Source organism: Agelaius phoeniceus, chromosome 5 (genome assembly GCF_051311805.1).
Source record: "Agelaius phoeniceus isolate bAgePho1 chromosome 5, bAgePho1.hap1, whole genome shotgun sequence".
Lineage (NCBI taxonomy): Eukaryota > Metazoa > Chordata > Aves > Passeriformes > Icteridae > Agelaius > Agelaius phoeniceus.
This window is the reverse complement of record NC_135269.1, coordinates 38,420,386-38,435,479: the sequence shown is the minus strand read 5'-3', so window position 1 is coordinate 38,435,479 and position 15,094 is coordinate 38,420,386. Positions and strand designations below refer to the sequence as shown.

Sequence of the window (15,094 nt, the reverse complement as noted above, 5' to 3'; positions counted from 1 at the left end):
ATACTCAGAATAATTTGCAAAGATCTGCAGCTAATAAAAGTGGGGGAATATCAGAGCAGATGGAGTGGCAAGGGAATTTCAGTAGCTCAGGGAGCACCAGATCCTAGAGCAAACAGGGAGGAAGGAATAATTTCCTAGTATTTCCATTCCCTAATGAGTCTCCAATAAGGTGAGTTTTTCAGGCAGAATCAACCAGGTTAATTTAAACTATTTGAATTCAGCATAATTCAATGTGTGGAAGAATCAAATGTAGTCTTACAATGCCATTCAATCACTAACCTTACTGCACACTTACTGCACAGAGTGCCTGCACACAAGAGTATCTGCTAAACTGGAACAAATGTGTTTTTTCTAAACAATTTTTATAAAATTTTTTTTTTTTAAAGATACTAAAAATCCATTCTGACTTTTATGGTCTTATTACGGGAAAAATAGTGGAGTATTTCTACAAGCAAGTAAAATGAGCAGCCAGCTTTTGATAATAACAAGACAGACATTAACCTGAAGTAGTCAGTGTAAAATCTGAGATGGAAAGATTCTGCTGCAGTACCAGGACCTGCCAGAGAAGGTAAATTTTCAGTGAAAAACAGGTGAATTTGCAAATTGGGTCAGTTAACCCCAATTAGTCCCTTGGGCTGGAACACTAATGAGTGCATAGCAAGCTGTAGTTCTGAGCTCAGAGGAAAGCTTACAGGGAGCTGGGGGTAGAGCTCAAGATCAAAAAGAGTTCATGGAAGTTCACACTGAATAGCTTTGTTTTTTCTGCTATTTTAACTATGTTAGCTGAAGCACATTAGGAAAGGCTGCCAAGAAACCATTTCCACCCCCAGTGAAAACATGTAGGAATGTGTGTGACCTCTCAGGCTCACAGGACACTGGATAGTAACCACTTAACCATGTCTCCCATGAAGAAGCCACCCCAAAAGCTCCACTTTTGGTACATGTGTGATGAAGTGCTGTGATTCCACATCCACACTGGCAGCCTGCAGGGCTCCTGTTTCTGTTGGGTGCTCTGGGTGCACTGTGCAGGTTTTACACTACAGCTGCCTTGCCTGATCACAGGAGCATGTCCTTGTGCCCTGCTTTGTTCCCAGATGCCTCTATCAGTCCAGGCTGTTGTGATTTCTAAGATACTGGTTTTGATCACTTGTCCTTACAGCGACTCACAGTTTCTGTATACTTTAAGTGCATGATTGCTTCCTTTGATTTCTTCTCTAATATGTTAATATCACATACTTCAAAGGTGACCTCTTTGTGCAAGGAGGCTGTAATGCTTCATTTTGGGATTGCATAATATTGGTATGAACTCTGGAAATTTCTCCTTCAGTGACACATTTCCAACTGGCAGTTAGCTTAGCTCTCAAAACATTGTAACCCTTATCTTATGTAGTGTAACTTCAGTTATTTTTGTCATTCAAAACCACTTCAAGTTCTCTTCTAGTAAATTCTGAAATCTAGTAAATTCTGAAATCCAAGCAATTTAAAGACTTTAGGAAGTCAGGATTCCCACACCATAATAACAGACTGCCTAAGTCATTGAATATAGTCCTACCATCAAGCACAATTTGGTACTTTGTTGTAGAGAATTCTGCTCCTGACTGTGGTACATCCCATGGAGCAGAACTCAGTCTGAAAACCCACTTTAGACCACAATAAAAGAACAAATGCTACAACTACGATAAGCCATTGGAAAATCAAGGAGATATGAAAGGTATAGACATTGTCCTAGACCCCTGAAAGGGCAAAGACACCTTTAAATTTACACATTTCCACTGGTACACATCTCATTTGACACCAGGCAGTAAAGTACTCTCGTGGTTCCTACAGGAAACACATATAGGGAAACTGCTCTTTCAACAACTGCAGAATAAGAAACAGGGATATAATTTTGAGACAGGCAACTTACTTGAAAATAGATCAAGTAGTGATCAATGCATCAGCAGATGAGAAGCAAATTATTTCTGCAATGAATGGAAATGTAGTTCCAGGTACTGACATCCACTAGGACTTTTGCTGCTTATGGTATAGTATGGGCTGAAACTTTGAGCAGAGCAGTTTTCCATGTGGGTTTTCCTACATAATCTTGGTAAAATTTCTTTGGACAGGCTAATCTCCCACAGCATTAACCCTCTGGGGATCTAGTTTACACTAAACCTTGTTAAAAAGGGTCAACCAAGCAATCTCAGGAGAGGTGTGTCACAGATGGGATGAACTGCCTGTCAAACATATCTCTTTTTGTTTACCATAGAGAGAGAGCCAGAAGACTTTCAAGCCTTAGGCAGCTCTTACTGAAATACAGCTGAAAAAGGAGACAAATTTCAGCCCTAACACCTCTGTGTCTGCCACCCACCTAGAAAGATGAGAGTAATGCTTCCTTTGTGCACAGATACAACATAAAATACTGCTTGTGAAGCATTCATACTTTTGGTAGAAAAGTGTATAATTTTAGCTCATGATTTAATCAGGATTGATAGCTCAGCAGTACACATACACACACCATTTTACAATGGGTAAAATCATGCATCACAGCTATGTAAGGCTTTGTATAATTATACCTTCCTTCAAAGGTTTGCCTGTTTTGTTTTGGTTTGCTGTTACTTTGTTTGGAGCAATTTGTTCTTAGAGCAAGTTGAGGGAACATAAATGGTTGGCAGCTGACCAAGCAAAGACTGTATGTTGTTTTTTTGATGTTCTTTTCTCTGTAGTCTTATACATGTAAACTATTTATTGAGATCCACAAGGAATATGTAATTAGTGTATTACATATTAGTGTAAAGCTGGATTATTTTTCAGGATCAATGCCTTAGCCGTATAATCTGCTATCAATTGAAATATTAAAATAATCTCTTGTGTCTCCAACAGCTTAAGAGTTAGAGACTGCCCAGCTTTCATTCTAATAATCCTGTTCTAAATAATTACCTACATTTTTTTCCATATATCTGAACACTCCAGATTATTGAAATGTATCTAACTCAAGATGAGCTCTTGAGTTAAAGGCTTGATTTCTTCCAGCATCTCTTCACAGCTTGATGACATTTCTCCGTTCATATATTATTCATATAAGTTCTTGCCCCATGTCTACCTGAAGTGTTATTTGTAGTACTAGGAATAGATAATTGCCTCTATCCCAACTGTCACACTCATGTGCTTCAGATAAAAAGGAAATTCTGACCTAAAGGAAGCTTCACTCAGTTTGCTGATGGGTGATATAAAGACTTGATTTATTTGGAAACCACTGCTTTGCTACGTTGTGTATTAGAACAGCTAAAACTTGGGAATCTGAATTTTGATAGTGGCAGGTTGCTGTAGTAGAACATGAATTGGCCTTGTTTTATATTTCATTTTTTTTTTTTTGTAAAAAAGACATCTAGATTCTTAGAATACTTAAAATGAGAGAAACAATTTCCAATCAGTAGAAATACAGGTAGGCATAGCAGCCCAATGGCTGAAACAGCAGTGTCACGAACACAGCTTTGGATATAAAAAACCCCAGGAACTTTTTACCCATGGAGGGAAACACAGCTCATCAGAGTATTTAAATTTTTTTCCCATTTTTTTGGATACGGACACTTCCTCTGCCAAACTGGGAGTTTCCACTGAAAATCTTGATTCTTGACAACATGATTGAAGGGGTTTGGCCCCAGACTGTATTCTGAGGGTCTTTATATGTATGTAAGAGCTTCAGGTAAGACACTAAATAAAATGCAGTGTGATATGGCCATGAGCTCATGTCCATGAGCTCACTGGCTTTTTACCCTTAAGGCTTTTACTTTCTTTCATTTTCTGGGCACATTTCAAATGGTTGACCCCAGAATTAGATATCCATCTCACTGATAATGTCTCAGACAAGCTGTGGAGATGACAATGTTATCTCTACTTGGAAATGGATTTTTTTTTCTTCCAAAAAATGGATGAAGTCATACAAATAATAGCTACAAGTTTTATTTTTATCCTCTTTTTGGAGCACATAAAGAAAATAAATCTGTTGATGATGCTAAAAATAAAAAGAAGCATAGGTGTAATGTACAGATTCAGTTTTTCAAAATCATGTCAGACAAAAGTTCCACGGGTAGTAATGGTGACACCCAATATCTGCATTCCATTTATCTCTCTATTGAAATTATTATGTCTTCCTACCCCCATTAATAGACTGGAATTCCTTATGTCCATTTCCTTTAAGGCAATTAGTGCATACTTAGATCTAGACTCTGATTTCAATGATAGCTCATCTGTGTGAGGAGGATGCAAATGTTAAAGGGTAAATAGCCTAATAAAGCACTACTAAAGTAACAGAGAGGGGCTCTGAGCAATCTGGTCTAGTGAAAGGTGCAGTCCATGGGAGAGGGGTTGGAACTAGGTGATCTTTAAAATCCTTTCCAAGCCAGACTATTTGAGGATTCTATGATAATTGCCTTACACTAGTGATGCTCTCCAAGCTCATACATTTTCTGCCTCATGCTTGAGAACCTCAGCTGGAATACTACCAAGGAAGTAAGTGCCTAATCTGTATCAAAATAATACAGGTTAGAAGATTGAAAACTAACCTCAGGGGAGACCTCTGTTATTCCAAACTGGGATAAACTCTGATGCAAAATGTTGATATTAAGGGAACGCAGCACTTCTTCAGATGGGAGCGCCTCAGAAATTCCTGGCTTCGTGTTCAGTGGGGACACAAACAGTTCCACACAGTTCTTCTTTCCCTAGGGAAAAAAAAAAGGCAAAATCATAGGAGGGGTCTGTCATTAATCTCTGCTCTCTGTAGATTGCAACTATAATTCCAGAGGCAAAAGCATGGAGTATAAAGGTTGCAACCTGCTCTGTGAGCACAGCATACCTTTTGCCTGTCTGTAAATCCCAGCAGACTCTGGAAGAAAATGCAAATCCTATACATGGGCATGAATGCTTTGTCTCAATCAATATTGACAAGGTAGACTTTTCCTGAGTCTAGTATCATTAAACAATCAATGCAACATAGTAATAGGAGGAGCCATTGGATGGGGTCAATGGCAATGTGCCAGCAGGGATTTTAGCAGACAGTTCATCTGAGCTGAGATGAAATAGGAATGTTTAGCATAATGCTGTGATATTTGGACATTACTTTCTAGTCCCTTCTCAACATATGGCAGACACATACCACAATAAAGTCCCATTAGTTGACTGCAGTGCAATTTAGTATGGTTCAACAAAATTAAAGGACCAAGGAAGTTTTGTTAGCACTTAATAGGTGACCTGAGAATGTCCACTCCCTTATCTATTAATTCTTGCCCTGGGGTCTTTGATGCAGTCCTGGCAGCCTAAGAGGTTCTGTATTAGAAATGTCAGTGATGCCCACTCTGATTCAAGGTAGCAAAAGGAAAGAGACTTTCTCTGTTGTGATAGACTTGAAAAGCATGTGAGACAACTCTGATGTCCAAACAGGATGGGGGAACCCTATCTCCCCAGGGCTATGGCCAGTGGAGCTGACAGTGTGGGGCAGACTCCAGATCTGGGGGATCCCCCACACATGAAGTAGGCATGGAGCTGTTCCTTGCATTGCTGCCTGGACAGGCAAGAACCTCAACAATCTGGTTAATTGCTATTCATCATTATGGGATGGGAGAGATCAGTTCAAACAGGGATAATCCTGATTTCCCCTGCCTCCTTGCCATCACCTTGAACGTGTATCATTATCTCTACTGAAGTGAAGAAAAAGCCATCTTTTGCTTTTCTTAAAATACCTTTGCATGAAATACTCTTTCCATAAAATATTCCTTGCATTCAAAATAGAGCTGCACAGAAAGGGACTCTTTCAAACATGTTTGCCCTAAATCTGTCCTCTGTGCTCTCACATGTGCTGCAGGTCCATCTGCTCAATAACAATGGTAAGGACACTGGCTACCAGTGGGAGCTGAAGAAACTGATTAGAGCCTGGGGTTGTAGTCAGTCTCTGACATGGGAAGGGGACTGCTACTGTGTGCAGGTCACAGGCACCAGGCAAGGCTTGGCAGGTATGCAGCATTCCCAGTGTTTTGTGCCTCCTCTGTTTATGAATTTCTCTATCCCATTAAAGGGACTTTATGGGAGGAGGATGTACTGGAAAGGCTAAGGAGACACTGGAAATAGTGAGTTAATATTTCCTGGCATCTGTGTAACATGTAAGAGGTTAGCAGGGTGTCTGCTTGTCTGCTCCCTCTGTGCCTGTCCACATCCTGGCTTCCAGACTCCTGGTCACTTCTGGGAGCTGCTCACTTGGGACTGAGTCACCTCACCTCACTTCAGTCACCTACCTTTGAAAGCCAGCAGAGAGGGACTGGCATCTCTTAATCCATCCTAATATAATCGGGATGCATCTCAATGCCTCTTCTCCTGCAGTTACCATCCTCTACTGCTTTTACAGGGAGCCTAGATGAGTAGTTTAGAAACAACACACTGAAACAAGGCAAGATGAATTTTGATTTGCTCTGCTTGCTTGCCAGCACTCTGTGTGAGAGGAACTGTCTCATGTTAGAAGGATGAAAAGTGGGAATAATGTCTCCTAAGATGTATTTGACTTCCTTGTGAATTTTGACTGTGCGCGATTTTTAGAGCAAATAGAGGAAAAGTTTGCTTGCTTTCTTATAGAGCTGAAATATTGACTCATAGAAGAACTTTTACAGGTGTTGAAAAGACTAATTAAATAATAGTTCTTACTGTATTCTGGGCTATATGCAGGTGCAAAATGACATTATCTCTTCCCTTAAATCATAAACGAGAGGAGAAAGAAAAAAGCAGTGGAGTCAGTAGGAAAATAAACAGCACATTTCTTCTGTTTATTTACATAATTTCTAAGGAGCATAGTAAGAAAGCTACTAGGTGATTCAGTATATTGAAATACACATCTCAGACTCCAAAACATTTCTCATTTAATTGTGCTTTTCTTTGAATATATCTTTAAACATTTCATTCTGGTCAATGGAGGAGACAAATGAAATTTAGCATCACTTGTCACAAATGAGTGAGATTCCTGAAAAACAGGGAAAGGGCTGCAGTGCATTCCTATTGATCTTTCTTGCTATATTTCTTGTGAGATTTTTTCTCACAGAGACATTTCTTGAAGGAGTTTTATAATCCTTTTTGATGTATGCAACCTTATCAAGCTTTCAAGGCAGAAAATATTTTTATGCTGAACCTGTCAGTTTTCTTCCCTAATATTCAACCTGCATGTAAAATAAAAAACCTCTTCTTCTCTCTGCAAAGTGAATTGAAGTCTAGCAATACACACACGATGTTGGGTTTTCTTGCTTCATGGTAAAATTTTCATAAAAAGACAACAGTGCTATTAAGTATGCATACACAAAAAAACCATACAATAACAGTTGATTTTAAAAAGTCTTTTTTGCTGGAAGCAAATTTATCACCATCTTTTGCCAGTAGGATACCATAGTCTACAAGATAATTTGTGAGGACAGATTATTATAGCAGAATAACAAAGCATGAATATTAATATCGTAGATGACATTTAATTTACTAATGGAAAGTCTGAGGATAAATTGTGAAGATGCCTTTGAAGGGATGAATCACATGTATTCTTTGAGCAATATTCAACCTTTGAGAAACAAAATATGGATAAGGTGTGAACATGAAAAAGAACTGCATTGGAATGAAAACTAAGGGATAAGCAATCTGCTTATGAACAGGACAAAAAAGAGATTTATCTGGCTTAGCTGGGTGTGTTTTCAAAGAAGGATTTAAATAATTTTGTAATGGGGATCTATTTTTCTATAGTGCAGTTGAAGAAATGGAATAATAAGTACTTTTCTGTCCCATTTAATTGCACTCTTCCATAGTGACAGGAAAATTAATATAAGAGAATTTAAATAAACAGGTACACTTTAATAGACACAGACTTTTGGTACTTACAATGAGTCTGTTGATATGAATTTGCTGAGGTAAGAGTCCCAGTGCTGCTGCCACTCCTTGGCGAAATATCCGAAGCAATGTGATATTCAGCTTGTTTACATCCATTTGCAGTGTCTGGAAAACAAAATCAGTTCAAATGAACTCTTTGTCCAAGACATTTAATTCTCAAGATGACTGATCTCTGGGGCCTTTCACTAATTGTTGTTGGATTTTTCCCCTGTAACAATAATCTGTGTAATCTATGTACATCACAATATATAATAGGTCTGAAGGTACATTTCAGTACCTTAAATGCTACTCATTAGCAAAGTACCACCTTTGCCCAAGTACACTCAGAATGGGTTCCAGATGGTTTTGGCTTAATTCCTTGGACAAGTCACAGGGTTAAAGATAACACAATTACTACCTTAGAAATGAAAGTTAAGCATTAAGCATCAATGCATCCTTAAAGAATGAGATGTTGAGTTTGCACAATGAAGATTCCTTTGGAATACTGTCTTAGCATATCTCCCTGAAGGTGAAGAATGAGTCACACATAGTGAAATCATACAATTTTAATTTTGATTAGCAGTTTCTGAGATCAGAAATGAAACATTCTGGATACATTCCCCATGTTTGAATTTCCTAAAGCTTCTTCATCCATGTCACAGGATGAGACAAACTACAGCACTGAAGCATTTTCTCTCCCTGTGTTAGAATTTTAGTGAAATTTAGAAGTTTCCTCAAGTTCAGATCCTTTTTGTAAAGTCAGTGGAATTTTACCCAAGAAATAATTTAGTCTCAAATCGTCTGTGTCCAAGAAGACCCAGATATTGGGTCTTCACATGGTGCTTGATAGACAGTACTTCCCTGTGGTACTTTGGAGTCTGCTTCTTTGTTTTCATATCCCCTTTGGAGACTATGCAGTGGAGAAGAGAGCAAAGATGACTATGTCAGATGGCCACAGAATTCCAATGCTTCTGGAAACTTCTGACTTAGGAAGTTACTAAGTTCTGCCTGAGCCAGTTGACTCAAGATAAAAGAGATTTTTATTTTAAATTTCCTATTTAGAGCCATGGGCCAGCTTCCTGCTCTGGGAACCAAGCAGGTTATTCTTCCTTCCTAACCAGAGCTGCATGAAGAGAATTAAATATCGGTGGGTCAGATATCACACTGGGAGTATGATTATGGTTCAGAAAGAAAGGAAACATTTATCTTAAAGAAAAGAAACATCACACATTTTGACTGTTGTTATCAGTGTTTATAAGCTGCAACATAAAACCATAAAATATTTGCTTTCCTTTTCCACCATCGATTTGATTTTTCTGTCAGTACTGAGTGGTTTTCTTTCTTTTCCTCCCTTTTTCTCATTGTTTTACTCTACTGGCATTGTCAGGTCTTGATGCATGAGATTTGCTCTTACCACACAACTGAGCTTTAATTCAATCGGAAGTATTACAAGATTCTTCCACTTAAAATACCCTTTCTACCCTGGCATTTTCAAAATGCAAAGTCTTCTTCTCTTTACTTCTTCTCGAATTTGACAGACATCCTCAATGGTTACAAAACTGCTCCAACTTTATCACTGAAATAGAGAGATGTCTTGAGAGGGGACATGTGGAGGTCTAACAGATGTGAGCACTTTTTCTTCTGTACCTCAGACTGACTCATGGAATACTTGACAAGAATTGGTTTGGAGCATTGAAGCTGTGACTATACTGAGACAGCCTGGTCTGGAGGTCTTGAGTAAATGAGAATGGGAGTTGCTCCTGAAATAGAAAGGCTGTCATGAGGCTCCCTGGAGATACATTAGGATGGCATAAAGAGTGTCCAAGCTGGTGACCCTGAGTTATGGGGTTAATAATAACTGTTGTTACTGAGCAAAATTAGCAGGCATAAAATCAAAATACTTTCATTTAAACATACTTGATCCAGGTATCATAACACATGATAGAAATATTATTAAATAGTGTGTTAAAATCTCACTTATAAAGACACAAAAATGAAACAGCCAGAAAAATATGTAGTTTCAGAAGAAATAGAAGACCTTAAAGAGCCTATAAAAAGGTAAATTCTCACAGATTTAGTATGCTGGGATTGTGGATCATCATAGCCAGGCACAGTAAAATGTGGTGAAAGTCCATTATCTTCAGGAGAGTCACATTTCCGCCGATCAGGTCTGAATTCATCCACTGTCTCCTTTAACAAGTATTCATCCATGGCTGCAGTGTGTGTGTGTCTGTAACAGCCACATTGTCCTTTGTGGTCCTGGGGGAAGCCTGAAGACCCCAGCTCTCTGTCAGTCTGGCATCAGCCTGCTTAAAAATCTCACCTGGCCTTGCACACAGAGATTACAGCACCCTTTTAGAAAACTTCCTTAGAAATTTGCCCTTATGCCTTATCTCAGGATGCATCTTCTGCAGCTATAAAGATTTGCTATAAAGATTTTCTTATTTTCTATTTTTTTTTTGACTTTCCATCCCAAAAAAAGCTCAAAAATATCTAAGGAAGAAGCATCTCACATTGATTTTAAGAACCTTGCTTTGCTGTTCACTGAAGGGATCTGCTTCTCCTTTTCTGCTGTCAGTGTGCATCTTAGCTCCTTGGCAATTATAGCAAAAAATTAACTAAGAGAATTACAGGTCACCTTTTTCTACTTCAGCACAAGGGAGTGCATTTGACTCTTCCTGTCAAAAGGAAAGCAAGCAATCCAGAATATGTCACTTTAGGAATGGAATTTCTAACTCAATCAGTGAAAGGTAATTTACATAAATGCTTGATGGAATCCCAAGAGCACCTACTTTAGAGTGAGGAGAACATCACAAATGTGCTCTGTGCTCTCTATTATCCCTTTCTGGGTATTGTATTCATAAGAGCATAAAGCAGCAGTGGACTAGATGGGAGATGTATCAATTCATTACACTGTGGCGAACTCTGGGTGCTTACAGTAAGTGACAGGAACAGGGCAAGATTAAAGTCTTCTCCCAAGTTTCTTCTGACAAGATCACAGCTAATTTATGTCTATTCAGCACAGGCATCAGGTCTCCTCAATAAAAAACACATTACCAGACTGGTCTGGGATGAAGGCAACACTTGGGGGCATTATATTCTTGGGTCTAGCATGTGCCTCCTGGAGGTGACTGAAATTTTAGTCTGACCTGAAGGTCTGGTATAAAATTGCCTTTCTGCAAATTCTTAAGTATAACAATTTTTTGTTGAGAAAAGTTAGTAAGAGGAAAAAAAAAAAGAAAAGGAAAACAAAGAATATAGAAGAGAGAAAGGAAATGCTACTATCAGAAAATTTTCAAAATGTCATTAATATTTAAAAATATTTAAAAATTTTAACATTATTGTGCCGTTCTGATGGCATGCCTAGATACCGTTTTCACTATAGTCCACAAAGGTAAGAGATTAGGACAGGAAACTGCTAATGGATGAAGAACAAATGCAATAATACCTGTACTCAGACAAATAATATGACATGTCATTATTAAGAGAATCACTTGTACAATGGAAACCTGACAAGCCATTTACAGGTTATAATTACAGAAATTAAATGAGTACTAATACCACCTGCAAAAAAAAGTCAAATTAACCTCTGTAAAGTAATCCATCTAAATAAATAAAACAAAGCATTTACATAGATACACAAGTTATGTCTTACTGTGTTCCTCTAGCTGCTCCTTTTGCTTTGGAAAAGAAGGGGCTGAAACATCCCAGTAAGACAGCACAAATCCTTTACCTTTGCTCATCTGCAGTGTTTATCATGGACTGCAACCACCTCCCCAAGGAGGTTATGATTTTGAATCAGCTGCCTCTGTTGGCAATAGCGACTTGTTGAGCCCAGAGGCGAACCCCCTGGATGGCTCATTTTCCTGAGCAATTACCCACCTGGATATTGCAACTGTGGCGACGGTTTCTAGGTTCCTCTGATCTAAGGAAAAAAGATAGCTTGAACTGAAGGATTTTCTACTTGAAGTGGAAAACTTGGGAAGACAGAGTTCCAGAAAGGGAAACTCAGCACAGATGCCCACCAAAGATTATTCACAACTGACATCCTACAGGGGCTATTTAATAAATATCCTCATGTTAAAGGGATAAAGAAAATCTCTAACATGAAGGGAATGTGTGACACAGAGTTTGAAATAATACTTTTAGAATATTACAATAAACCTTAATTTGCCAGGTCATGTTCTGCTGCTTAAGAAAAATTCAGAGAAGAACCACCTCCTTACATTTTCCTTATCATCAATAATATTCTTTTTGCAATGAGCTTCAAATATACGATTCCATTTCTATGCATTGTTGCTCCCTCCAAAACTCCTTCTGGTCCTACCACCACAGATGTTTTCTCAAACCTCCAGCTAAACTGATTATACAGACCAAAAATAATCAAAGATAAAGAAAATTAAAGGTGAAAGTATACATCTTAAGAACACTTTTATGAAAAAAAGATGAAAACTAAATCAACAAATTATACATGCTAGGAATTTTACATACTTAAGGGCCACTGGGTAGTGAGTTCTATTTTGTGCTAAAACAAAAACAAAAATAAACACTCTTATTTAGTTAAGCCAAACAAGTGAGAGAGCTCAGAGAAGAGTTTTCTTATCTGCCTGTGCTCCAGTTATTTATATATGGTTTTAAAAATTCAACAAAAATGCTATAAAATTCAGAGGGTTTTCTACACTAAAGCAAATATTGCACTATGGCCAAGCAGTGGGTCCCTCTATCTGAGCACCCTGACCTGCTGCCTGCACAGGTCATCAGTGCCACAGTGTTTCCTCCTGTCACCCTCATCAAACAGCCTCAGCTGTACAACCAAAATAAGGATGTATTTATCAGGAGGGAAGCTGAAAGTGTTGCAGATTTATTTGTACATCTTAGGTGCAGGACTACAACAAATACATCAAAGAATTGTGAAAATACCTGCATTTTTTTTCTTTTTCTCCCCCTAAACACATTAGATTTTCCTTCCTGTCACTATTCAGTATTTGAGATTGCAGCTGCACTGGGCATCAAGTGAGTCCCTTTGGCTGGCTCAGGTGCCTGATACACACCTACAGAAGATTTTGGCTTTCTAAAATTATGTGAGTCATGTGTCACAGCAACTTTAGTGTCTCAGGTAGTCCATGAATCACCTGGAAGGCAGTACATCCTTAGCCACAATTATGCAACTACAACATTGCATTCTGCCAAGTGCCACTCCAAAGGAACTTTGCCCTAAGCCAAACTGGCATCTGAGGTGCATTCACTCCTCTCCCATTTGCCTCTCCCACTGCCATATGATCTTCTGCAAGAGGAAAGACCTGCCCTTTTATGAGGTCTACATTAAACTTTGAATTATGTCTGTAAACTAAGATAAAATTCTCATGAGTATAAAATCAATTATTCTTAGTGATTAATTAAAGTAGCTTCATATTTCTCTGTATCAGCAGTTGTCTGCAGTGACCTACTCAAACTTTCATACATAATATATTTCTGCTAAAACACAATATGACTAGAAAAATCAATCTTGGGACATTTAAATACTTCCAAAGTCAGGGAGCAATTATTGAATAAAGTGTAGTGAAAATCACCAGGAATAGTAGAAAAATTACAGGCATACACTTGAGTTTTTTCACTTGTATTTTTGCTAGGAAAAAAACCCAACCCACATCTGTTATGAAAAATCTTTTTTTAAAGTAAGCACACTATTTCCTGGAATTATGCATTTCTCATATAGTATTAAATAGCAATTTTGGCTCTTGATCAATTTTTCATGAAATCATATACATTTAAATATTTATGCATGTTATGAGCTCTATGGAATAAGACTGAAGTAACACTGATGAGAAATACAGGATTAATCCAATTAGTCCAGATAGCTGTATGGTCTCCCCTCAAAGTGATTTTCAAGTGAATGTTAATTAAAATATGAGAAAGTGAAAATGTATGGATCAAAGCAGTCTTTTCTACACTGCAATTAATCCACAGACTCCACCACAAGAAGTTGCAGAGGCCAAAGACTGAAAATAAGGTAGGAATAGGGCTGAATGCTTATATGGACATTGAAAATCACAAGTGTCCCTGGAAACTGTATAGAAGACATACTACAAGCTTTATCATGCAGTTGGCTATCATACTCTGACTGTCAGAAGCTAAGATGAACCCTAGTGCTACAACAGAAGAATGTTCTCAGCCTGCTGTTGTGAGGTTTGAGAGCTGCCCACCATCCCGGGCTAGAAATCCTGGGTTCCATTCTAGTCCTATTTGCACGGGTTGGTACCAGCTGAAGACAATCCTAGAGACTGCTGCATCACAGAGGTTGAAGACACCATACCAGCTGTTGAGGTGATGCCAGGACACTTCACTAGCTTCCACTGCTCAGACTGGCAAAACTTTCCTGGAGGTGGGTGCATGATATGACTAAACTGTTTTGCCTCAGCTGTGTGACAGATTTACATTTCTTTTTCCAGGGAGAAGAACTAATTTCTCAAACGAGATCAGCTGATTTGGGACTGATTTGATCAATTCTGTAGGAAGCATCAACATAAGAGTGAGAAATGTTCCATCTGTGAGGTCTGGCTCTTGGCCACAATTCCCTCAATTCCCTCGCTGAGCTTACTTGCACTTGGGCAGTGAGTCAGTCAGCTATAGGAAGACTTTATGACCTTCATTGATGATTGAAGTGTACAAGAATGAAATTCAGCCCACTAACGATAAGGCTTGTGTCTTCAAGAGGTGCACTTTGCTTTCTATCAGTCCTATGTTTTGCATTAACCTCTGGGCTTGCAGTCTCTAAGAAAAGATAAGAGCCAGCTCTTCCAGTGTGGTGCCATAAGGTAATATGGATTGACTGATCTCATCTAATGAGAAGACACAGAATAGTTTTCTTTATTCCAAAGGAAACCTCAAAAGGTATATTATTTCATTCTCCTGGCTTCTGAGCTGTGTGGGTCATTCCTGTACCACAATGTGAGGTAGTTAGTGGGGTGAGTCTGAAACCATGTGTCACACTGTCCGCCCAGTGCTCATTGTACTCAGTTCCCTTTACCTCCTTCCTGTGGTGTCATTAATGCACCAATCATTAACCACATAGTTGGAGGTCAGAAGGTATGTACAAGGTTCCAAAAACTGAATGCACTGCAGATTTTGAGAAACTGCTGTTCCATAGCCCCTACAACTCAGCAGAGGAATAACCTTATTCAAAGCCCAGTAAAGTTAATAGGGCCTGTCCTGAGTAAGAATGTTGGAG

The 15,094-nt window shown here is 38.6% G+C and overlaps 1 protein-coding gene across 1 annotated transcript in view; it reads right to left on the bottom strand.

The window, feature by feature from the left end:
- The window catches only part of PTPRR (protein tyrosine phosphatase receptor type R), a 138,421-nt gene that overhangs the window by 61,007 nt on the left and 62,320 nt on the right, over positions 1 to 15,094 (bottom strand). The window contains exons 3-4 of the mRNA XM_054631446.2: positions 7,879 to 7,992; positions 4,545 to 4,700 (exon numbers count right to left, since the gene is read on the bottom strand). Of these exons, the coding sequence (XP_054487421.1) occupies positions 4,545 to 4,700; positions 7,879 to 7,992 (270 nt within the window). The remainder of the gene's footprint in view (positions 1 to 4,544; positions 4,701 to 7,878; positions 7,993 to 15,094) is intronic.